The sequence below is a fragment of the Rhinolophus hipposideros genome (genome assembly GCF_964194185.1).
Source record: "Rhinolophus hipposideros genome assembly, chromosome: 11".
NCBI classification, from domain to species: Eukaryota; Metazoa; Chordata; class Mammalia; order Chiroptera; family Rhinolophidae; genus Rhinolophus; species Rhinolophus hipposideros.
Genome location: NC_138057.1, coordinates 53,426,518 through 53,449,214, shown reverse-complemented (window position 1 = coordinate 53,449,214; position 22,697 = coordinate 53,426,518). Strand labels below are relative to the sequence as shown.

The following is a 22,697-nucleotide window of genomic DNA, read 5'->3' as shown; positions in this document are numbered from 1 at the left end:
GATTTCAAGGAAGAGCTCTAAAAGTCAGAAGAGCAGACCTGAAGTGCTGTGGATTTGGAATTCAGCTATTTCTACGTGGGCAACTAAAGTGTGCTCCCGGGAGAGGAGACGCGAGGACGCAACTGCAGTTACTGATTTTCCCAGGCCTTGTAAGGGTCGCTAAATTACGTGGAAATGTGCATGTGATATGTTTATATTTGCAGAAAAAAAAGTCTAGGGAGAAATACATACCAAAATGTTAACATCCACTCATTCATCAGGTACCACCTATTTTGAGCCAAACCCTGGGCTACAAAGAAGGAGAAGTAGATGACAGTCTAGCAAGGGAGACAAATGGGTGCAAGCCTAGTATGTTTTATTTTTATTTTCTTTTTATTCTTCTCTGTTTTCCGTAGTGTGAATAGGTATCTTCTCTAGCAACAACAGGAAAGGTTTTACTTTGGAAAAGAAAGATACTTTTCCCTTCTGAGGGCGGAGTCGGAAGGTAGGGCCAACTCCGGAAGCCACTCCACTCGGTTCCCAAAGTTCCCTCGGAACCCTAAGTGGGAGCGTTTGGTATCCCAGCGTGCGACCCGGAAGTAGAGGCTCTGCGCGCAACTCGAGCTGCGTGTTTCCTGTCCTGACCTGCGGATGCAGGGTCGGCAGCCGGCTAGAGACACAACGGCTACCTTGGGGGGACGCGCCGGCCCACAGGGATCAGGCTGCACAGACATAGATTCAAGTCCAACAGACCGCTACTGCCGAACACGGAAAGCCTTGGGCGGGCTGCGGTTGGACAAACGCGGTGCCCGAAGCGGAAGCCGGAAACTGTTTGGTGGCGCCCGGGATGGCTGAGGCGGCGGCTGTCGCGTCCGAGTCCCTTGGGGGTGGCAGAGCGCGGGCGGCGCGCACTGTGCTAGGTCAGGTGGTGCTCCCGGGTGAGGAGCTTCTGCTGCCGGAGCAGGAGGATGCAGAAGGTCCGGGAGGTGCAGGGGAGCAGCCGCTGCGCCTAAATGCCGGGGCGCGCTCCCGGGTGCGCGTTGTGTGCGGTCCGGGCCTGCGACGCTGTGGCGACCGCCTGCTGGTCACCAAGTGTGGCCGCCTCCGACATAAGGAGCCCAGCGGCGGTAGCGGCGGCGGCGTGTACTGGGTGGACTCGCAGCAGAAACGGGTGAGTTGGGACTGCGGAGCAGTGCTGCGGCCCTGGGAGTGGTGTCCTCACTCTGCGAAGACGTCTCGGAGGAGCCCGGGAAGGGGCGCTGGAGCCTCCTGTGTTAAGGCTATAGCCGAGGGCCCACCGTGTCTGGGTCCATCTCGGCGTCTCCTGGAGAGAGACTGAACAACTGGTACGGGGCCCTCGAAGGGCGCCCGGGAGGAGAGGAGTCTGGAAATGTTGGCCTACAAGGGATAAGGACTGTGAGACATGGTCGTAGTCTTCAAACTCCCAAAAGTCGGAGAGAACCAAGCTTATCGTTAGGCTGTCCCAAAGTGTATAACTAGGCTCAAGGAGGATGTCACAGGGAGTCGTGTCTCTTAGAATAAGTAAGAATTCCATACGCGAAAATTTGTCTGACGATGAAATGGCCTTTCTTGGTTGTGAAGACGCCCTTTGCCACTGGACTTACGTGCAGACAGAAGCTAGGGACTTCACGATCAGGGTACTGAAGAGGCATGGGATACCTGCTCAAGTGAACAGACTCTTAGAAGCTGTAAACTTGAGCGTTGTATGATGTGATTGGTTTTCTTTTACTGAAAGTGGCACATGATCAAGTTTGTTGTAAGATTTGTATTAATTTGTAAACCAGGATTTCCAAATATTTTCTAAACATCCCTAGTGACAAACATAATAAAGTAACCACTGAGGATTTGCTGACGGTATCGTCAAAGATATCTTGAAAAGGATTGTCATTTATGGTTGTTCTCTCATTCTGATTTCTTTCGTAGTACGTTCCAGTGAAGGGAGACCATGTGATTGGCATAGTGACAGCTAAATCTGGAGATACATTCAAAGTTGATGTCGGAGGGAGTGAGCCAGCTTCTTTGTCTTACTTGGCATTTGAAGGTGCAACTAAAAGAAACAGACCAAATGTGCAGGTAAAGATGGCAACCTTTGGTTTCAAAAAAAGAAAGGCACCCACATATCCAGAAGCCTACCTGAATTGTCTCCAAAGCATGACCTTTTCCCCCAGTTGTATAGGATGATCTTTGAGCATCTGTGATCACTCCATGCTCCAAGAGTTCCTTTTGATGCTTCAGCTCTGGGACCAGAGCCACATACTTATATTACATTTGCTACATTGGGGGTTGTTTCATCTCAACTGTGTTGAAAGGTTATACCTGTTCTCTCCGTTATCTGTTATGTCCATATCTACTGGACATGGAAGTAAGCAAGCCATGGGCTTAGGAAGGAAGGAGGGATAAATGGTGCAAATTGCCTTATCCGCCATCCATCCATCCTGATTGTAGGTCCTGGGACTGTCATCTCACAACTTCAGTCACATCACTGTTTCCCAAGAATCTTCCTGGAGTTGACAGAGGAGTAGTCATGTTTCCTCAAGTTTTCTGTTTGGGCTTTTCAGGTAGCATAGTCACATTTCTTATACAACCAAACCAGAATTTTGGTTTCTTTGCCCCTTCTCACCTTACATATATCTTTTGTTGCTTAATCCTATTGATCCTATTTGATTCTAGCTCTTTAAGTCCACCCCTGCATCTCCATTTTGCAAGTTCAGGCCTTAGGTACCTCTTGATTGGAGTTGGTCAATTACCTCCTCATTAACATCCCTGCCTGTACTCTTTGCCCTTCCATCCAGGATTTTGAGAGGTGAGCACTGAGAGCCTCACACACTCTGTATGCTTTCTTCAAAGCGTACATATTTCCTTGGTTATACTCTTGTCTTCCCTCATCCATAATTATATCTTCATACAGCTATGCTTGAATCACATCAAACTATGTAACAGCACTAATGAACTCATAATTTCCTGCCCATGTACATTTACTCAGGCTGTTCTCTCTATCTGGATTGTTTTGTCCCCTTTTCAGCCTGTGGAATACAAACTCATCTTTTAAGACCCAGGAAAACACCAACACTTCTGTAAAACCATCTGTAATCTTCAGTCACTTTTTCTTATAACTTTGCTCTAGCACTTACTGCATTCAGCCTTTGATGAAGTTTGTTGTCTATATGTACATCTCCACTGCCCTCCAAAACCAAATGCTTCTGAAAGGCAGAGAATGTTTTGTTCCTTTCTAGTTCCTATAGTCACCAACAAATAGTAGTACTAACAGAATAAGTTCATTCTCAATTTCCTTAGTTTCATCATTTTGTAGTTCAAGTCTGGGGTTTTCGAGTAAATCTTGCATGGAGAAGTGTCAGTGTATTACCATTTTCCATTTTGCTTTGAATAATACACATGGCCATAACTTTTCTGTCAATCTTCTGTAATTCCCGAGAGCAGTGCTAATAGAACTTTCTGTGATGATGCTAATGTTTTACATCCACACTGATTAGTATGGGTGCCCCTAGCCATAAGAGTCTGTTGAGACCTTGAAATGTGGCTAATGCAGCTAAGGAAATGAATTTTAAGTGTCTGATTTGAACTAACTTAAAAGTAAGTGTAAATAACTACATGTGGGTAACAGCTACCAGATTGGACAGTGTAACCCTAGAATATGTTTCCTGGCTTGAGATGGCTCCCAGTCTGGATATTTACTGGTGGGTAAAGCGGGAGGGTACATGTGTTAATGTTGCCTTCTTTTAAGACCCAACTCCAGAGTGACTCTGGGAATTTTGGAGTGTAGTCAGTCCCTTAGCCACAGAACTGTAGGTGATTGGCATTGCTGCCTGTGGGAAAGAACCAATAGTAGCACCTATAAAATGGTTTGCTCAGAGGAAATAAACTTTTTAATTATTGTAGGTTGGAGATCTCATCTATGGACAATTTGTGGTTGCTAATAAAGATATGGAACCAGAGATGGTCTGTATTGACAGCTGTGGACGAGCCAACGGAATGGGTGTGATTGGACAGGATGGTCTGCTTTTTAAAGTGACTTTGGGCTTAATTAGAAAGTAAGTCCTGATGCCTTCTGGTTTGCATGGTTTTGGGGGGGGGAGAAGGGGAACAGGACTTTATTGGGGGACAGTCTGTACTTCTAGGACTTTTTCCAAGTTATTCTTTCAGTCTTAGTTGTGGAGGGTACAGCTCAGCTCCAGGGCCAGTTGCCATTGTTAGTTGCAGGGGACACAGCCCACCATCCCTTGCAGGAGTCAAACTGGCAGCCTTGTGGTTGAGAGCCCACTGGCCCATGTGGGAATCAAACAAGCAGCCTTCGGCGTTAGGAGCATGGAGCTCCAACTGCCTGAGCCAGTGGGCTGGCCGGTTTGCATGTTTTTTATAATTAATTACACCGTCTTGAAAAGCTGGCTGTTCTTTACGATTTGGATTCTCCGTTATGTCTGAATCTCCTCAGAGCTAAAAAATCAGTATTAATTTTAGCACAGTTGTAAACTCATGCATTTAGTCCCAACCTCTTAATTCAAATACAAATTCAGATGTACTTGGCAGTGTAGTTTCTGTGTTGACATGGAGTCTTCTCTTCCAGAAGGTCTGCTGTTCCTTACAGCCAATATACTTAGCCCAAATGTAAAAACTGGCCTTTCCCCCTTCTAAGTCACTTGAATACAAATGCAATTTACAATTGTACAAAATCACCAAATTTCTCTAATAATGGGAGCCAGTACAGCTAGGCTGATGTGATCCTTAGCTTATGTAGATATTCACAGGAAGCTCCTGCTGTTCTGTCCTGGTAGATTTAATAGTTCCCAGAGGCAGATTTTGTTAGGTGTTTAGTAGACCTTTACTTACCCAAAGCTGTGTCCTATCAAAGGGCTTTACTTCTAGATCCTGAAGTTCAGCACTATCTTGCATGCCTGTCTTTGCTACTTATTCTGCAGATTTGGAGAACTAGTTCAGGACATTAAAGAAGCATGTTAACTAAGTAGCACCCTTGTGGTTTGAAAAAGGTAATGCTTCTCTCCAAGCAGTTAATTTAATTCCAGACTTACATGGTCAGGAAAATAAGTTTGAAGTGTTCTTATAGCACTTTCAGAAGCTACGATTCTAAAGCCTAGAATTAAGGTGCTCTGACAATGTAGAGGAAGAACGTTACACATTTTTGGTGAAGTTGGTGACACAGGGAGTTTGATTTCTTTGTAAAGGATAGCCCACTGTTGTGCCTCTAGTATACTGGTAAGAGTAAAGCTTCCTGGAAGAAAGGGGGCGGCAAATGTTGTCATATGCTTTGTTCTTGGCTTGATGTTGGTGGGACTTTGAGTAACTATGGAGAACTGCCTAGAAAAAGAGTCCCCTCCTAAAGGAGTCAGGTCTCACCCTGTCACTTTATTAAATTTCATTTCTTTTCCTCTTCCTCACCAGGCTGCTAGCTCCAGATTGTGAAATACTACAGGAAGTGGGAAAACTCTACCCACTGGAGATAGTATTTGGAATGAATGGAAGAATATGGGTTAAAGCAAAAACCATTCAGCAGACCTTAATTTTGGCAAACATTTTAGAAGCTTGTGAACACATGACAACAGATCAAAGAAAACAAATCTTCTCTAGATTGGCAGAAAGTTGATATATGTGGACTTTTTTATGGGTCACTTGAGCCAAGAGACTATGGATTTCCTGGGGAAAATTTTTTTCAGGTGAACCTCTCTCCATTAAATCTTCAGAAGACAAAAATGTAAATGTTGTTTTATGAGTCTTAAAATATTTTTATAAAAGTGTCACTGATTGCCACCCATGTTCTTGTGGGTGAGAAAAATCATAAAATAATGGTGTGGGTTTTTAGTTTTTTACAATAAAGTTTACTAAAAGTTAGCATTATGGTTTATTTCATATTAAGTCCCTTAGTTTTTGCTAGAATGCAGCTTCTATAATAAATTGGAAGTAAGCATTAAAATAATTATTTGCTGGTAATAATAAAACACGTTAACCAAAGAAAATGTAGAATACATACAAAAACCACCTGTAATCCTATTATTCAGTGGTGAGTAAGTAATAGTTAATGGTTATTGATACATGGTATCAAGTATTGTTCCAAGTATTTTGCTTGGATTAACTCATTTATTCTTAGTAACTGCAAATGACACTTATCCTCCTAGTGGAAGAAACTGAGGCACAGACTTTAACTTGGCCTACATTCTCAACCAATTATATGTGAGTGCATGTTTTTCAAATTAGAATTACAGGATTATACTTTATATACTACTTGTAATAGACTTTGTCCACTTCAAACAACATTTAATATATTTCATGTTTGCTATTAAAAATTTAGTAGTTGTATATTTCATTTTCATGTTATAGGATATTTTGGATATGTCCAATTTTTTGTTCTATAAATAACACTGATGAGGATCTCTGAATCCCAAGTCTTATTTTACTAAGATCATTTCCTAGAAGCCAAACAAAAAAACTACTTGCCAGGTTTTGAAAAAATTGGGGAGGTTTGTGATGGAGTTGGAGAGGAATTTGGTGTTTGGCATTTTAAGCAAAGCCTTTAGAGGTGGAAATGAAGCCTGCCAGGTGATCCAGGTCAGTGGTTGTGGGGTCATAGATCTCCATGAGAACATAAGAATTACAGACCCCTGCAGTCTATTCATAGGAGCTCCCTTTTGGATGGCATTACAGAACTCATTCAATATGTTGATAAAAACCAAGGAATATTATGTGTTCCTAAAGATGTTTCCTGAAGACTGGGCTGTTTTGAAGTAAAAAAAGACACTGATGTAATTTATCAAGTGATCATAGCTCCTGAAGGATTAAGTTGTGAAGGGGAGGGGACAGGACAGAGAAGTAACCTATTCGTTCTTTTGAGATACAGAATACATTTCTGAATTTGCTAGCAGCTTAGCTATCAAGTTGACTAACCCAAACTGGTCAGAATAACTGAAACAACGGTATTTAACTAGGACATGAAAAAAGGAATCACTGAGATTTGTAATGGGAGGTTCTCTAACATGCTTGTATAAGATGCAGTGTATTTTCTGGCTATTTTCAAGTTAAGACTTACCAGTACTGTGTTTTTGCTTTTCAATTTGACCTGTTACAAATATACTTGAAAAATCTAGTTTGTACAAGGCTCAGAAGGACACAAAGATACTCCCACAAATTACCCAGTTAGGAGGCTACAGTTAGGAAGAGAGAAGTCCTCCACACCCATACTCAGCGGAGACAGGGTAGGAGCCACAGGTGGGAACAAACTGCTATGGGAACTCAAAGCAGGGCTAGGTTAGGACAAGCTGATTTTGCAAAGCACATGTACAGCGTATTACTGAGTTCGGGAAAATCAAAGGAGACTGGAGAAAAATCATACAACTTTATGATACCAGTTTAGTGAACAACTCTTGATAAAGTAGTGATTAATTTAACCTACCTTTAAAGAGGTTTTTTACAAATAGATGTACAAAAAAATGAATTAACACATCCAAAGCCATGTAGTTTAAAGGTTAATTCCTTGTTATGTAAACTTTTTTACTTAGGTAACATATATCTGGGCACTTCCTGTGAGCCAGGCACTATGGGAGATATAAAAGAACATACATAAAATGTGGTCCCTGTTATTAGTTATCTATATTCTAGTGAAGATCTAGGATGGCAAGTAAAGGCAAATGTGTGCCATCACCCCTGTTTGCTCTGCTCTTTGGTCAAGGCCCCTCCAGCAACTTCGCCTCCTGTAGCTGCAATCTTAGGCTGCCCATCATTCCACTGAGTTCTGAAGTACGTAGCCTTTTCTGGAAGAAACTCCTTTCTTCAGTGCTTCAGGCCAGTTTTGAGTCTCAAAGTAAGTGGACAGGATATCAAATACTGTTAGAAGGGTAAACAGAAAATACAGTGACCACACACTGGGAAAAAACTAGTATATGACTAATGAGAAAAAAGGTATTTTGGGATATTTCATTCAACAAAGCTACTCCACACCACACATGGTACTAGATCCTGGGAGACAGGCAAAGAGACAGGCCCTGCTAGCTCCCAAGGACCTCAGCCTACACAGAGATACAGGCCTGTGAACGGACACTGCTGCAACGGGAACACAAAGGGGGGGACCCTGACATGGCCTGGGAGGGGGAGGGGATCAGCCAAGATGCCTGTGAACTGAATCCTAAAGAACAAATACGAAATCTCTGGTCAATGATGGGTTAAAGGCAGGGTATTCTAGGCCAAAGGAACAATTTCAACTATATTTAACATAGTTGGGAATCAGGAAGAAAATGAAAAATGCCTCCGAGAGGCCAGAATACATGCCATAAAGTGCATGTGGTGAAATCCAAGCACATCAGTGACGGGAGATTGCTTCAAGGGCCATTCATACTTAAACACGATGCAAAGCAGCAGCACCAAAGCTAACATGTTAAGAGTGAGCCATGTGAACAGTACCTTGATTGATGGCCAGTATCTCTGAATGATAGTTTTTCCCATTCTTGCGTCTGACCATGTATTCCTGGATTGGTAAGCGGGCTGTCTTGACAGAATGTTCTCGGGCCTTTTGAAACGTCACCTTCTGCAAATCACAGTTAGATTATTTTTCTTTTAAAAATAATACACAAAGGGGCCGGCCCGGTGGCTCAGGTGGTTAGAGCTCCATGCTCCTAACTCCGAAGGCTGCCAGTTCGATTCCCACATGGGCCAGTGGGCTCTCAGCCACAAGGTTGCCAGTTCCACTCCTCGAATACCGCAACAGATGATGGGCAGCGCCCCCTGCAACTAAGGTTGAACACGGCACCTTGAGCTGAGCTGCCGCTGAGCTCCCAGATGGCTCAGTTGGTTGGAGCGCGTCCTCTCAACCACAAGGTTACCGGTTGGACACCTCGAGTCCTGCAAGGATGGTGGGCAGTGCCTCCTGCAACTAGAAACAGCAACTGGACCTGGAGCTGAGCTGCGCCCTCCACAACTAAGATTGAAAGGACAACTTGACTTGGAAAAACGGCCTGGAAGTATACACTGTTCCCCAATAAAGTCCTGTTCCCCTTCAAAAAAATAAATAATACACAAAGATATCACTATAATATGCCTAACAAATTGTAAGAATCCCCATTTACCACCACTCCAATTGCCATCTATAATCATAATTAATGATAAGTGTATTAAAAACAAGTAGCCTATGGCAGAAAGAAGAAACTGCAGATAATTAAGAGTCCTGCTGATCATGAAGAGTGTTTGTGCCAAGAAATGGCTTGTGTGGCAACATCTTACTTGGGAGTCGTTTATCCACGAGCTTCCACTCACTACTACTTACAACCAAGAAGGAAAGAAGTAAAAGGAGGCATATCTACAGAGACAATTTGCATCCAAAAGTCTAAGCAGTTGGGAGAACAAGCTTGGCCCTAACTCAGTGAAACCCAGTTCTGGATACCTGGAGTTTTCAGCTCAGAGCCAATTGGTAGCAAATGAGAGAGAGGAAGGAGACAGGATTTAGGTCAGGTACATTTAGGTCAGGTACAACACTAGCAGCATGACAACATTAAAGTGTGAAAGCACACTGCCCAATTAAAAGGAAGGGCTCTGAAAACTGCAGAAAGCGGTGACAACTCAAAAAGTCCAACAATCTGAGGCCATTTAGGGTCAGAGTACAGTAACTGATGTCCCCGAGTCATGAATTTATATTTGCTACCTTGTAAGAAGCTCTATTTGCAATTTCAGGTTTAAAGAGAAAGGTTTAGATTACTGGGGTAATTAACATACTCGGGACCTCAATAATGAAGAATTCCACTTCTACCACCCATCACGCATGTTTGTCCTCTATGACCTGTCTCCCACGTGTTCTCTGGCTTTAAATGCACAACCCTCGTGACAGGGAGTTCATGCATCCTGGGGATTGACAATACCTAAACTAAGAAATTCTTGATATTGAGCCCAACTTTCTGTTTTATCTGAGACTTCCACTCACTGTCCTAGCTCTATCACCCCAGGGCCACACCCTTCTCCAAGACAGCCCTTCAGGTCCTGGGAGGTAGTGATCATGCCACTACGCATCCTCTCGTCTCCAGACTCATAGTCTCCGTTCCTTGAGTATGATTTAGTTTTGAGTTCCTTCACCATTCAGGTCAACCTCTTCTGAACTTGTTCTAGCTTATCCGGGTCCTTTCATTGACAGTCCCGTGACTGACTGGTCACCATGAGGATGGTCTAACCAACTGGAGTAGCGTGAAGCAGACCTAGCACCTTCTTTGTTCTGATCCCTGGATTACCTCCCTCTCAGGCTCACATGAAGCACAATTCCAAGAGAGAACTTCCAAAAATGTTTTAAGTGATGTAATTCAGATGAGATAAGGGTACAACTACTCAGAGAACTTCTTTGAAGGATAACACTCTTTGCACATGTGAGATGGTGTTTTTTTTTTTAGTTTACTCCTTTACAATCACTTTGAATTCAAAGTTAGTAGGATATTGCTCTGGAGGAGCTTACAGTCTAGTTTCTGTTCTCCAAACATGTAAAGATAAAATGACTCCTCTTGAGGAAATGTTGTCCTTAGCATATTTCTGGGAAGAAGTCAAACTCTCCAGAAACAACTCAAAAGTTCTACGAGTATACATCTGACAAATCTTTGTGCCAGCTGTTTTTCAGTTTAAATGTTGGTAGAGAAATAAGAGAATGTGTCAAAACTACATCTAGAGAGATACGCTGCTCACTGACCCTCTAGACTTTTCTGCCTCAAAAAAGGGGCTATCACTCCACTGTGGGAGACAGCATTTAGCTGTTATGTCTTTTTAATCTTTTAATCTAAACCTCCCTGACTATCTTAGTTTTTATTACATTGACTTTTTTGAAAGTCTGGTCCAGTTGACTTGCAGAATGCTTCATATCCTGGATCTGTTTCCTCTTGATTAAATTTAAACATTTTCTAGTAAGAATGCTTCACAGGTGAGATTCCATCACTTCAGGAGGTATCTAATGTCACTACTGGTGATTCTAAGTTTGGTCATTTGGTTAAGATGGTGACCTTCAGATCACTTCACTGCAATGGTACATTTTTGCCTTTGTAATCTGTCAGGTGGTACTTTGAGACCATGTGGAGAGTCGATTCCCCAATAGCCTTTGTTCAATCAATTCCCTGAATCAAGGATTACCCCAGGAGTGACAAAATAATGATTTTTTAATTCTATTCTGCATTTCTCATTTATTACCTGGCATTCTTAAGAATATGCCCCCGCCATTTGTTTTAGATTATCACTATGGAGTCATGAAACACTGACTTTTTTAGAAGAAATGCAATTCAGTTAAATATCATCTGTGCTAAATATGTGTATCTTATACATATATGAATATATAAAATATAGTCACATATATGAAAACCACATATATAGATATACTCACAAACAGATACTTGTGTGATCACAGAGTCTATCAAGAGGGATACACAAGAAAACAGTGGTTGCCTCAAGGGGGGACACTGTGGATCAAGGATGGGAGGGAGACTTATTTCTCACTGTATTCTGTGTTATACATTTTAACTATTACCGCATTTTTATTATCTAGTCAATGTTCATTAGTAAATATAAACCAGTAAAATAATCAACAAATACTTATATGATAGGATATTGAAACATTCCACAATTATTCCAATAAAATTCTAATTCAACAAAAGAAATCGGGACGGTACTATGGACACTGAGCTTATAAGACATGTCAGCAGGGAAGATGGACTAAGAAGCAGCAAAACGATTCTCTCACCACGAACACACAGCTGGTAAGAAAGCTGAGTCAATGCTTCCTTGGTCAAGATCAGAGTTCTCTTTCCAGAAACGAAGAGAGAGAAGAAAGGAGTTCAGCAATGGCTACTGGTGTAATTCCCCAACACCTGGATTCTGTCAGGTCAGGACTCTGACACTGCTGATGAGGAGCGAGGGAGGGCCCAGTGTGAGGGCGAACGCAGACAGAACAGGTTCCGACTTCCTATTCCCTCTGAGTTTTTAGGCCTTTTGGGTAAGATTATAACCGGGCAGGTGTGTCTAAAAAGTTAAGCACTTTTCGAAATACAGTTTTTAGTCCTAAAATGTACACTTACTTTCTGAATGCTTTCATCCACAAGTCCACCAAGGATGTAAACTTTGTTCAGATCAACACCTTCAAGAGCTAGGGAAAAAAATGAAGGCCACTGAGATCAAATCTGTTTTATTTTTATGTTTTGTTTTTTTTAAGATTTCTTCTTTTTCTATTAGTTCAAATCTGTTTTATAATTTCTAAATCCAAAGAAAGTAAAACGGAAGAATGATCAAAGTAGAAATTTAATGAAATCGAAACCAAAAAGGTAGATTTGCTAGTTCTCTGAAAAGACCAATTAAACAGATAAACCTTTGGCAAATCTAATCACGAAAAAGGGTAGTAGACTCCAATTGATATTAGGATGCAGAAAGAAGACAAAATTAAAATTACAAAGGAATGTGAAATAATTAGAATAATTAGAAGAGAATATGAAAATTAACTTAATACCAATAAATTTGAAAATTACATGAAAGATACTTTTCTGAAGAAAAAAAAGAGTATATATATCTAACACTGATCCAAGAAGGGTCAGTGGGGGGAGCTGACCAGGGAAACCGGGAAGGTTCCAGGTAGCTCACAGGTCCCGCTCAGGAGGGAGACACTACATCTGTGCAGCTGTGCACACAAAGTAGGACACAGCATCCAGTGAGGTATCTGTCATAAGAGGTGTGCAATTCATGTACATTCCCTTTTTTTTGGTGAGGGGGTGATACTCCTTGGGTGGCTTTAACAAATTCTGCCGCACAATGAGCGGCACAATGAGCCGCAAAAGAGCTAGGCACAATGTGCTGCATGAATCCATGCAGTAAAATACATACCATGTTCTGAGTCAGGAGTCAGGTACACAAGGGTTTCCAGGGGAAATAAACTAAAGCAGTCTTCTTCCGTTACGTCTAGCTGAAAAAAATGCAAATAATCCAATGTGGTGTGCAGTAGGTTAACAGTCCACAGTGCACTTACCGGACACCTAGTTTCCACCAGGCATGGCTCTAGTGCATCGAGGGGATACATGTCTGACAACCTGTTCTCAGAAAGTGCTCGACTGGAGATGGGGAAGTAGAAAGGCACAGACATTCAGCCCTACAAAATGAGACAGGAAGAGGGGAGGCCCTAACAGATCTACAAGGAGCATGTCTCTAACGATGAGGGAGTGACAATACCTTCTAGTGAAGGGAATGCTGGAACTGGGTTTCTGAAGGAGATAAGATTGCCACGTACACAAGGCAGAAGCACTCAAAGTGGAGGGAATCACCTAAGAAAGGCATGAAGACAGGAAAACAAAGGGACTATGTGGCCCTGACAGTGGGGCTGTCTGGCTCACACACAGGAATCGTGAAACAGAGAAAAACAAGGCTGGAAATGGCTGTCGTACAGGAAGGACTGTTAAAACAGAAACGGGACCATTACCAACTGCGCAGCACCACAGGGCGCTTTTCACACTCATTGCCTCCGTGGACCTCCCTAGAAAAGACCACACTGCCCACACTCAGCTACATAATGCAGGGACAAGGACATTTTTAGTGGCATTTCTCAGGAACCGATCTGGATTCTTGCTTGTATAGCAATCACTACATTTATGAGATCTGAGAGAAAGAGTTGGAAAGTAACTTAGTACCCTCTAAAACTCATCTTAAATCCACATTACTTCCATAAGGATTCTTTCTCTTCCTCCAAAACTCCTGTTTCCTAATTCTGTATTGCTGAAAACAAGCAAGGAGTTATGGCATTGACTGGAGTATACAGTCTAGCATATAATAGACAGGATACAAAATACAGTCCTAGGTAATGGTAATATTTATTTGCCAATGCAGTGGAAGAATAAAATTTTTTAAGTATAAGAACTGATGAGAAGTTTTATTTTTTTAAGATTGTAATAGTGAAAACATAATTTATATATACAGAGGGTACCAAAAAAAGCATACACATGTTAAGAAAGGAAAACTATTAAAATTGTAATACTCAATATATACCAATAACAAAAGATGAATACAAGTCATGTTTGACTCCTGCAATTACAAGAGGTGCTCAAAGTGGCTACTATCAATGTCCAGACACTTCTGATTATGGCGAACTACTGCTTGAGCAACACTGACCAAGGTGTCCACTTGTATACATTTTTTTTGGCACCCCCAGTATATGTATGTTTTTACATCAAAATATGAAAAAGTAAAAAGTCTACTCTTTGGACAACAATTCAAATAATATGCAACATGAGGCTTACCAGGTAACTAGAAAATCCATCATTTATCCTCAAACACTCTTCATACAGGGGACTGTCTGTTGCGAATCCAGCGAGGCAGATCCAAAATGGCCTGTCTGCTTTTTTATTTGAACCATACAACCTTCGGATCTGTCCAGCCAATCTACTTAATTCCTTCAAAGACATAAGGATGACTTAGGGTGGAAACATGCCCTCTCTTTCTACGTTCATTATCAACAAATGGTACTCAGTGAGTTCACTGAGAGCGATTCTGGAAAATCTCATGAACAGAACAACCCCTTTTACTGCAGTAGTGAGTACAAGCACGTGAGTGCGTGTTACACCCCATGGCATTACACCTTATAGGTGAAAGGTAAGGTAATGAACGATACTAGCCCAGAAACAGTGAGTTAGTGGAAAAACTGAGGATTCTCCCTCCTTGTGGACCTGCCATTATATATCTAACATGATACGTGAAATTGTGCTTTTAGCTTTCATCTAAAATCCTACCATGTGATGTTTACAATTTATTAAAAAGAAGTTAGATTACTATGTATAAACACCATCACATAAGCTTGGCACCTTCTCCCTAACTCCAGGAGTTGTAATAGGATTGGTAATTTTAACTTTCCATCCTGATTCAGAGTCCGTACCCTAATAGAAAGGTAGTTTCACAAGCTGGCCTAATTTCTTCAGTAGAGAAAAAAAAGGCTTTGAGTTTGCTTTAAGCTGATATCTTAATATAAATAATAGGAAATTCTTGGTGACCTTTTCAGAGGGCTATAGGTAGAGGTACTGTGTAAAAACTGCAGAGCTTCTGTTTTCCTAATTTCTCTGAAAAACATGCAAACACTAGCACATACAACAGAGATCTTGAAAAACGGAAAGACTTGTTTTGCAGTGTGAGGCCAAAAATTAAGGCTCAATATTGTGTGCTGCTTTGACGTCTGGTGAAACAGAGAGGTTTGAATGACCTAACTACAAATTCCTCTCCCAATTCTGTTCCCATAGATAAGGTCCCCTAGCTAAACAATCCTCTCATTCAAAGGGACCAGGTGTAGTTCCTGTTTATCCCTGGGCAGTAGGCTTCAATTTTATGCCAATCCACTAAAGTATTCCAACAAACCAATCACATCTTCCTGCAGGAAGCAGACACGCCACCCTCTTAATACTACAAAGCCTGTCTCCCACAGCCCCTGGTTGTTCAGTCTGTTCCTGAGTGCAACTTCATGTGGCCCTGCATAGCAGGCAGGTTCATCCTCCCCCAGGCTGAGTATATGTGACTATCAATCTTACCTGTCCAGTGTCAGGTGTCATGTGTTCAGCCCCACCTAGGACCCCAGGATGGAAATCCCTCCTTCACCAATAGGGTGAATGAGAGACCACTAAAATACATTTCAGGAAGAACTCCCACCAGGGAATCTCCCCACAACAAGCAACAAGGCAAATATTTCTCTCCCCAGCAGAAGGCCAAAGATTTCGTCTCTGGAGAATTGAACTCGAAAGGCTCCATCTAGACTGGAGATACCATGAACACAAAGGAAAAGGGTTGATCTCAAAACAGAAGATAAGGTAAAAATTTCCAAACTAAACCAGAGGATATCTAGTCTCTTCCTGTTTCTTCACAACAGCCATCTTGGAACTTAGCCATGTCTAGGAAACTAAACACTTTGGCTGGTTTACTACAGAATCACAGAAGCTAGAGCTGGTTACGCTCTTCATGAAAGCTGCGCCCTTCTGGGCCTCCCTCATGTGAGTAGGAATTTGGAGCTTAGCGGATGTTCTACCTTCTTAGACATGTGGTGGGTCATACTCAAATCGATACAGAGTCTTGGTCCCGAGTGTTTGGCTTCCAAAAGTTTCTCCTTGGTTAAGGATCTCAGAAAGCGTTTGCTGTGCTGGGGGCAGATGCCTAGAGTAGAAATATCAGAAAACAGAAGTGGGAAAACAGAGGAATAATATTCAGTAAGAAACAAATATCCCCAGGCAGGTGAATGCTAGTTGCATGTGAAGAAAAACTTGAAACTCATGCAAGGTATCCATTCATCAGGCAGGTTAGGTGCAGCAGAGTGGTGAAGAGCGTGGGCTCTGGAGCACACTGCTGGGTCTAAATCTAAGTGCAGTGTGTTCATTTATTACCAGTATCAGCTTAACTATGTTATTTAATTTCTCTGAGCCTCAGTTTCTTCACCTTCAAAATGAGAATAATAAAAGGTCCTATTTCTTTGGGTAATCCACGTAAGATTCTCAGCACTGAACCTAGCACGTAGCACTGAATAAACGTTAGTTGTTGTTGGTATAATTCCTTCTACTTCTGACACATAAATACACTAGATAGCTTATATTTGAAAGGCAGACTTCAATTTTGTTTTCTTTGATACTTTGATTCCCAACAAAATAGGACAATAGGCTTTACCTCCCAGATGTTTGTTTTTACTTAAAAACAATATTCCTACTCTCCTAGGAACATACAGATACCAATTTCCTAAGAAATAAATGTAATTATACCAACAATCTGATTTATTATTACCTGAATTTTCTACACGATTGGCTTTTCTTCTTTCTTTCTCTTGCTTTCTTTTGCTCTTCTTTGCTGCAACTATTTTTTCCCAGTGTCTCTGTTTTCTTTGGACATTTTTCTTAGGTTATCCAGAAAACAAAATTGTTTGAGAACTTCATAAGCACCAAAAAGGAAAATGAATATTAGAAACAGTTACTTACTTTTTAAAATTAGATATAAAGTTAGGAGAGAAAAACGGTATTAGTCTTAGAAACAAAAGTAGACTAGATTGTGTTTAGAGACAGCAGAGCCCCAGAAAAGAAGTGTGACATGTCAACCTAAAGCAGTTTAGATTTCCTCACCCTTCTGAGGTATATCAAAAATTCCTATTGAACTGTATTTACTTTCCTTATGACTCAAATGGAACTGAAGACTTATACCAGTTAGCAGGATATGCAACCCTTGGAATACACCAAAGTCATTCCCAGTCTTTTTGTACCCGTTTCTGAATAGGGGTCTCTGGGGCATCCCATCATCTCAGAGCCCATGGCCACCCGCAGCACTCACCGAGCACCACACTGCAGCGCCCGTGGGCCGGGTCTCTCCCTCCTGATGCTCACATTCCATATCAATCTGCAGAAGCCGGAAGCTGTCAGAGAGACCATCTTCACCTGTGTCCTCGAGGATCACTTCTTGCTCCTGCAGCACGTCTGACTCTGTTTCCCGAGCACTCCCTTCCAATTTCCAGTCCATGTGCTTAGTCCTCTGGCCTTTTCACCCAGATTAGAAAAAGGCACAATTACGTGAGACATTACCTAATTGTGATACAGGAAACCAAGTCATTTATGGTGTGCTTTGAAATGCATGCATAAGTTGAGGGTGGGACAGAGACGCAAAAGCCACCTCCCTTACGTTTCAGTTTATTTTCAAAACCATTCCAGTAGCAAATATTTATTGAGCACCTATTGTATGTAAAGTCCTGCACTAGAAATATCCTTGGAGGATGAATAGCTAGCCAAAAAATATGGTAAAGAGTGGCCCAAAACCAACTAAGAATTCTTCCAGGTTGCTGGTGAGGTATCAGAATTTTTTTCAAACTATATATTCCTGCCCCCAACTGAGTTAAGCATCACTACAGCAGAAAGCCAGTCATCAGCCTTTCTCTCAGAAGTGCTGAGGTAGAAAAATATAGAGCAGCACTGTGGCAACACACTTAACAAATGTCACCATTTCAGAGTGGCGTTCAAAATCCTTGAGAAAGATGTGAGTATAAAATGCTCCAGTCTACAGTTAAGTATCACAGACAAAGAATGGTCTAACCATTGCTCACGGCTGCTCCTGAGTCTAGTGCCCTACCACCATTTTAGGAAAAGTACATCTTTGAAAAAGCAAATCTATGTAATATGATCCATGCGTATGGTGAAAAGACCTCTTATCATGAAAAGTAATGACACTCACTCTGATCCCTTCCACATCTAATGGCAACCCTTAACCAGGTGTCTTTAGTTCTTCTGGTTTACACCATTACTTTTTTTTTTTAATTAAAAAAAGAATTATTAAAAATTTTTTTCCAATTACAGTTGACAGACAACATTATATTCGTTTCAGGTGTACAACATAGTGAGTAGACATTTACATAACTTAGGAAGCGATCACCCTGATGAGTCTAGTGCCCACCTGGCATGATACACAGTTCTTACAACATTACTGACTATATTCCCTATGCTGTACTTTACACCCTTGTGACTTTTTATAACTGGCACCATTACTTCTTGATTCATCAAGTTTGAATTTTACTGACTCCCTATCGAACACTTGAATTCAAATGACTTAAATTAACCCCTTTTATTTTTTTTTTTTCTGTCAGTTACTTTGACCTTTAAATTTCTTTCTGAGGTATAATTTACTTACAGTAAAATGCACAGATTTTAAGATTTGAAATTTGTGTTCATTTTCTTGACTAGGCTAAAGTTTACTTTCGCTTAGAAATCTTTCCTTTAATAGTCAGTACAAATGTTAACATATTTATTTATACCACTGTGGCACTATGAGTTTATGGCATACACGAAATTTAATAGTGTACATAACATTTCTAGAGAAATGAGGAAAATACCAAGTTATGCTTAAACATTTCAAAAGTGTTGCCCTGTTCACATATGAACAGCGATGTTGAATATAAATACCGTTTTTAACAAAAGATATCCAGACCTGTTAAGATAGTTCCTTTAGATGACTGAACTTTGTTATGCCAACCATCAGTGTCATCTGCATTTTTCTACATTTAGACACTCCAAAAAGAACAAACGAAAACTTTAAGGTAAGCTGGTCCAATACCTAACAACCTCATTTTATTAGGGGAAACAAACATAAATTTGTTAAATGAATGCTAGTTTGTTAACAGTCAATGTGCAATGTGACCTTGTGGGGGCAGAGCCCCAGAGAGCGGTTTCCAGGCTCTCGGCCTCATGTGGAGAGGTGCTGGCTCAGATAGTGGATGGCCGTCAGCTGTGGCTGGTTGGCCATCAGCTGTAGCCATTAAGCCATTGGTCACTGATATAACTGCCGCGGCTACGGAGGGGAGCCGAGGAGACTGAAGGAGAGTCGAGGAGAGTTGGTCGGTTGGCAGCAAAGCGGACAGCAGGTCGCACGTCCTGTAAACCCAGCCTCCAGTGAGACCATAGTGGTATGACTTCCCTATCTATGGCTCCGTGGGTGTTCCTTTTTGGCCTCACCATGTCCTGCGTTCTTATGTGGGGAGTGGGAGCAGAGACCCCGCAGGCCGCCCCGCCGGACACCCCGCACGACAGACCTCTTCCTCCTCTGAACTCTACAGCATTGTGTATTCTTCGTATTTGTGTCTGTCCATTCATTCAGTCAATAAATATTCATTGAGCTCCTCCTCTGGGTCAGGCCCTTTTGGGGAATGACTGGGAGGCAATTAATGTAGATGTTTCATTGGAGAAATCTGGATTAGAAGTTTGTCATGCAGGGTCTCAGCTCCCACTCCCTGCCCAAGAACGCAGGACACGGTAAGGCCAAAAAGGAACACCCATGGAGCCATAAGTAGGGGAATCAAACCAATATATTCTCGCTGGCGGCTGGGCTGGAGACACAGGAAGCAGGATCTACATAATCTGCCTAACAGCAGTCCGCACTTGCCAGCCACCATCTTCTTGCTAGCCCCCATTTTCCTTCTAGCGTAGCCACAGCCGTTATATTAGTGGCCAATGGCCTACGGGTTACAGCTAACGGCCAACTAGCCACAGCTGCTGGCATCTGATCACAGTTGATGGCCATTTACTACCCGAGCCAGCACCTTTCTATGTGAGGCCGAGAGCCTGGAAACTGTTTTTTTGGGGTTTTGTCCCCACAAAGTTGGAGTAGCAAGAGGGGCTGCAGAGCTTTCCATTGCTGTTTAAAAAATTGGGAGGTCAGTGCTTATTTTTTCCTCTCCTATTGAACTGAATTCCTTTTCAGGAGGGACCATGTACCTACATTTACCTAAACACTGAACAGTTCATAGAGACTTGCAAACAGTAGTGGTTGAATAACTGTTTTTTTGAATTAACTGATTTTACCCCCACCACCCCTATTCCCTTCCTTCCTATTCCACTCCTTGGATCTCCGACCTCTCCAAATTCTTATAGTCCCTGAGAATGTTGTTCAGACCAGGAACTTGGGATACAGAGATCGTGGAAAGCAAATGAAGGCAACTGCAACCACTACCGAAAGAGTCTGTACGAGAGCAGACTGGGCACTCATGAGGACAGGGACCACATCTTTGTCACCTTTGTATCTTTAGTGGCAGGACAAGGCCTGGTACAGAATGGAAGCTCAGTGAATACTGACTCAGAGCTTGCCATCTAGCGATCCTCAGAAAGCAAAGGTGAAGTTGGGCGTCAAAGAAGCAGGAACGTATCAATCTGTGTGAGACGTTATATATGCCCAGATTTAGCATTTCATTTCTTCATTAAAAAAATGTTTTCTGAGGCTCCATTACAGGTCCAGGGCTGGGTAGCGGGGTTACTCCATTAATTACTTAATCATTTAACAGTTACCAAGTACCTGACATAACAGCACATGCTGAGGATTTGGGGGAAATGTTCATTCTGTCTTCATAGGGCTGCAATGATCAGACTCAGCCTTGCAGGACAGCTGGGCTGCCTGGTTGCCCAGCAGATTACAAACCCTTCCAGGGCACAGAGGGTAAAGAATTCACATGCACACCCCCAGGACTCAGTACCGAGCCTCACAGAAGAAAAGCATCCTAAATGATTGACAATGATGTCTCTTCTGCTCAGAACCATGCAGTATTCTCCATTTCCCTTGCAGTAAATAGTCAAAATCCTTCCAATGGCCTATACTGATCATTAAGGTCTACCTCGTCCTTCTATCTCCTCTGCACTGTCTGGTCCACTTGCTGTTCCTCAAACATATCAAGGGTGTTCCCACCTCAGGGCCTTGGCACTTGCTGTTCTCTGTACCTCCAATGCTCTTCCTCTAGATAATTACATGATTACCTTTTTCACTTCATTCAGATTTTTCACTACCCAACACGGCACACATTTTACTTATTTTTTTGTTGGAACTTCCCCATTCCTATACCGTAAGCAGGTGTTCTGTTTGTTTTGTTCCCTACGGCCTCTCCGCCTAGAAAAGGACTTGGGACAGGATAAGGCTCGCTACTTGCTTGATTAATAAATCTCGCACCTACCCCCATTTCTGAGCTTTCTAACCCAAATCCCACGTGATGAGCCGATCCCTAGACGCCAAGGGCAGGACCAGTCTCTGCGCGCTTCTCTCATTTTCTCGTTCTCAATGTTAGTCTCCCGACCCTGGCTCCAGGCCTCAGGCACCTTCAGCGCTGGAACACCCAGACCCCCGGCTGGCAGGACCCCACCTGCGGGCCCCGCCTGCCGCACGGGCTGCGAGCGAGGGGAGGCAGGAAGGGAAAGCAGCAGGAAGGTGTGGGACCCCAGGCCGCACGGCTGTTAGACGCCGCTTCCCCAGCGTGTTCCCCGCCCGCGAATGCGGCGGCAGCACCTGCCTACAGCCCCCGAGTCCCGCCCGCGCCCCCCAACGAGCCCCGGGGGTACCTGATCCCGACACCTCCCGCAGCGGCGGCGCACATCAGACCCCGCCTCTGGCCTCACTTCCGATTCCTGCCCCTCTCGGAATGGCATTCTGGGTATTGTAGTTTTCCCGCCCCGCGGCTCCGTGCGCGGGGGCCGGAGCGGACGCTTGGGCTTCCCAGCCCGACCCTGGCCCTAGGGAGGTGCGTCCCGGCGGAAGGGTTGCCGCGCCTCTCTGAGCTTGTTCCCTTGTTAGGTGAGGATTACAGTCCCAGCCACTTGCTGACCATCCCCCACCCCCCACCCCAGGGCTGCCGCAGGTGACCAGGTGCTTTGATGGCTGTCAAGGATTGGACATTGCGAAACTGGGTTGAAACCAGATTTGAACCACCCCTCTTCTTGCAGTCTGGGGACCTTGCCCTCCCCGGGCTTCCCCACAACCCGCAGGGACCGCGAGCTGTCCAGGCTCACAATAGAGCTATCCCAGCTCGAGCAGGTGAGGAGTGAGCTTAGTCTCTGGCCACTCTCCCTTCTTCATCTCTCCTCACATATCCACGGGGAAGCTGAGGCTCACAGACCTGAAGCGACTTGCTCAAGCCTTGTCTTAATAAAAACTATCAGCCATTCTTCCTTTTATTCCTGCAGCTCTAAGGGTCTCACCCTTTCCGAGAGACCCTACCATGAATGAGCCGGAAATATCTCCCACCCAGGAAACCACAGCCTGTTGGATCCCTCCTTGCCCCCCCCCCCCCCCCGACTTTCTTTCCACAGCTCCTTCAGCACTTCCCACCAGGACCCCAAATCATGCTCCAGTGAATTCTTTATTTACTACTGGAGTTATTTTTAAATGCTAAAACTAAGCATTTTGCCCCACAAGGCTATTTCTAAAACCCAGCT

General features: G+C 43.1%; 2 protein-coding genes across 4 annotated transcripts; one reads left to right on the top strand and one right to left on the bottom strand.

The window, feature by feature from the left end:
- Nucleotides 1-581: 581 nt before the first annotated feature.
- On the top strand, nt 582-7,448 carry EXOSC3 (exosome component 3). 2 transcript variants are annotated; one of them, XR_013994560.1, is made up of 5 exons: nt 606-1,150; nt 1,924-2,073; nt 2,446-2,558; nt 3,898-4,049; nt 5,416-5,564. XR_013994560.1 is itself a non-coding variant. In XM_081067654.1 (4 exons), exons 1-4 carry the CDS (start codon nt 827-829, stop codon nt 5,615-5,617), a joined length of 828 nt encoding a protein of 275 aa, XP_080923780.1. In that variant the 5' UTR covers nt 582-826; the 3' UTR covers nt 5,618-7,448. The 2 variants fall into 2 exon arrangements, 1 of the variants encoding a protein (XP_080923780.1); XM_081067654.1 differs by lacking the exon at nt 2,446-2,558 and having other exon boundaries at nt 582-1,150; nt 5,416-7,448.
- On the bottom strand, nt 5,539-21,892 carry TRMT10B (tRNA methyltransferase 10B). Of its 2 annotated transcripts, none has more exons than XM_081067653.1 (9): nt 21,825-21,892; nt 17,296-17,498; nt 16,759-16,867; nt 16,016-16,140; nt 14,250-14,402; nt 12,847-12,925; nt 12,051-12,118; nt 8,422-8,545; nt 5,539-7,848 (listed from the first exon to the last, which is right to left on the bottom strand). In XM_081067653.1, exons 2-9 carry the CDS (start codon nt 17,479-17,481, stop codon nt 7,742-7,744), a joined length of 951 nt encoding a protein of 316 aa, XP_080923779.1. In that variant the 5' UTR covers nt 17,482-17,498; nt 21,825-21,892; the 3' UTR covers nt 5,539-7,741. The 2 variants fall into 2 exon arrangements, with proteins under 2 accessions (XP_080923779.1, XP_080923778.1); XM_081067652.1 differs by lacking the exon at nt 21,825-21,892 and adding an exon at nt 20,794-20,916 and having other exon boundaries at nt 7,343-7,848.
- Between the last annotated feature and the right edge of the window lie 805 nt (nt 21,893-22,697).

What these genes read in the sequence shown, in the direction of transcription:
- TRMT10B (XM_081067652.1), bottom strand. Translation starts at nt 20,836, where the DNA reads ATGAACATTTCCCCCAAATCCTCAGCATGTGCTGTTATGTCAG. An exon ending in AGCATGTGCTGTTATGTCAG is followed by an intron (nt 17,499 to 20,793) that starts GTACTTGGTAAC and finishes CTGGGTGAAAAG; the next exon opens with GCCAGAGGACTAAGCACATG. An exon ending in GCGCTGCAGTGTGGTGCTCG is followed by an intron (nt 16,868 to 17,295) that starts GTGAGTGCTGCG and finishes GGATAACCTAAG; the next exon opens with AAAAATGTCCAAAGAAAACA.
- EXOSC3 (XM_081067654.1), top strand. Translation starts at nt 827, where the DNA reads ATGGCTGAGGCGGCGGCTGTCGCGTCCGAGTCCCTTGGGGGTGGCAGA. An exon ending in TGGACTCGCAGCAGAAACGG is followed by an intron (nt 1,151 to 1,923) that starts GTGAGTTGGGAC and finishes TTTCTTTCGTAG; the next exon opens with TACGTTCCAGTGAAGGGAGA. An exon ending in ACTTTGGGCTTAATTAGAAA is followed by an intron (nt 4,050 to 5,415) that starts GTAAGTCCTGAT and finishes CTTCCTCACCAG; the next exon opens with GCTGCTAGCTCCAGATTGTG.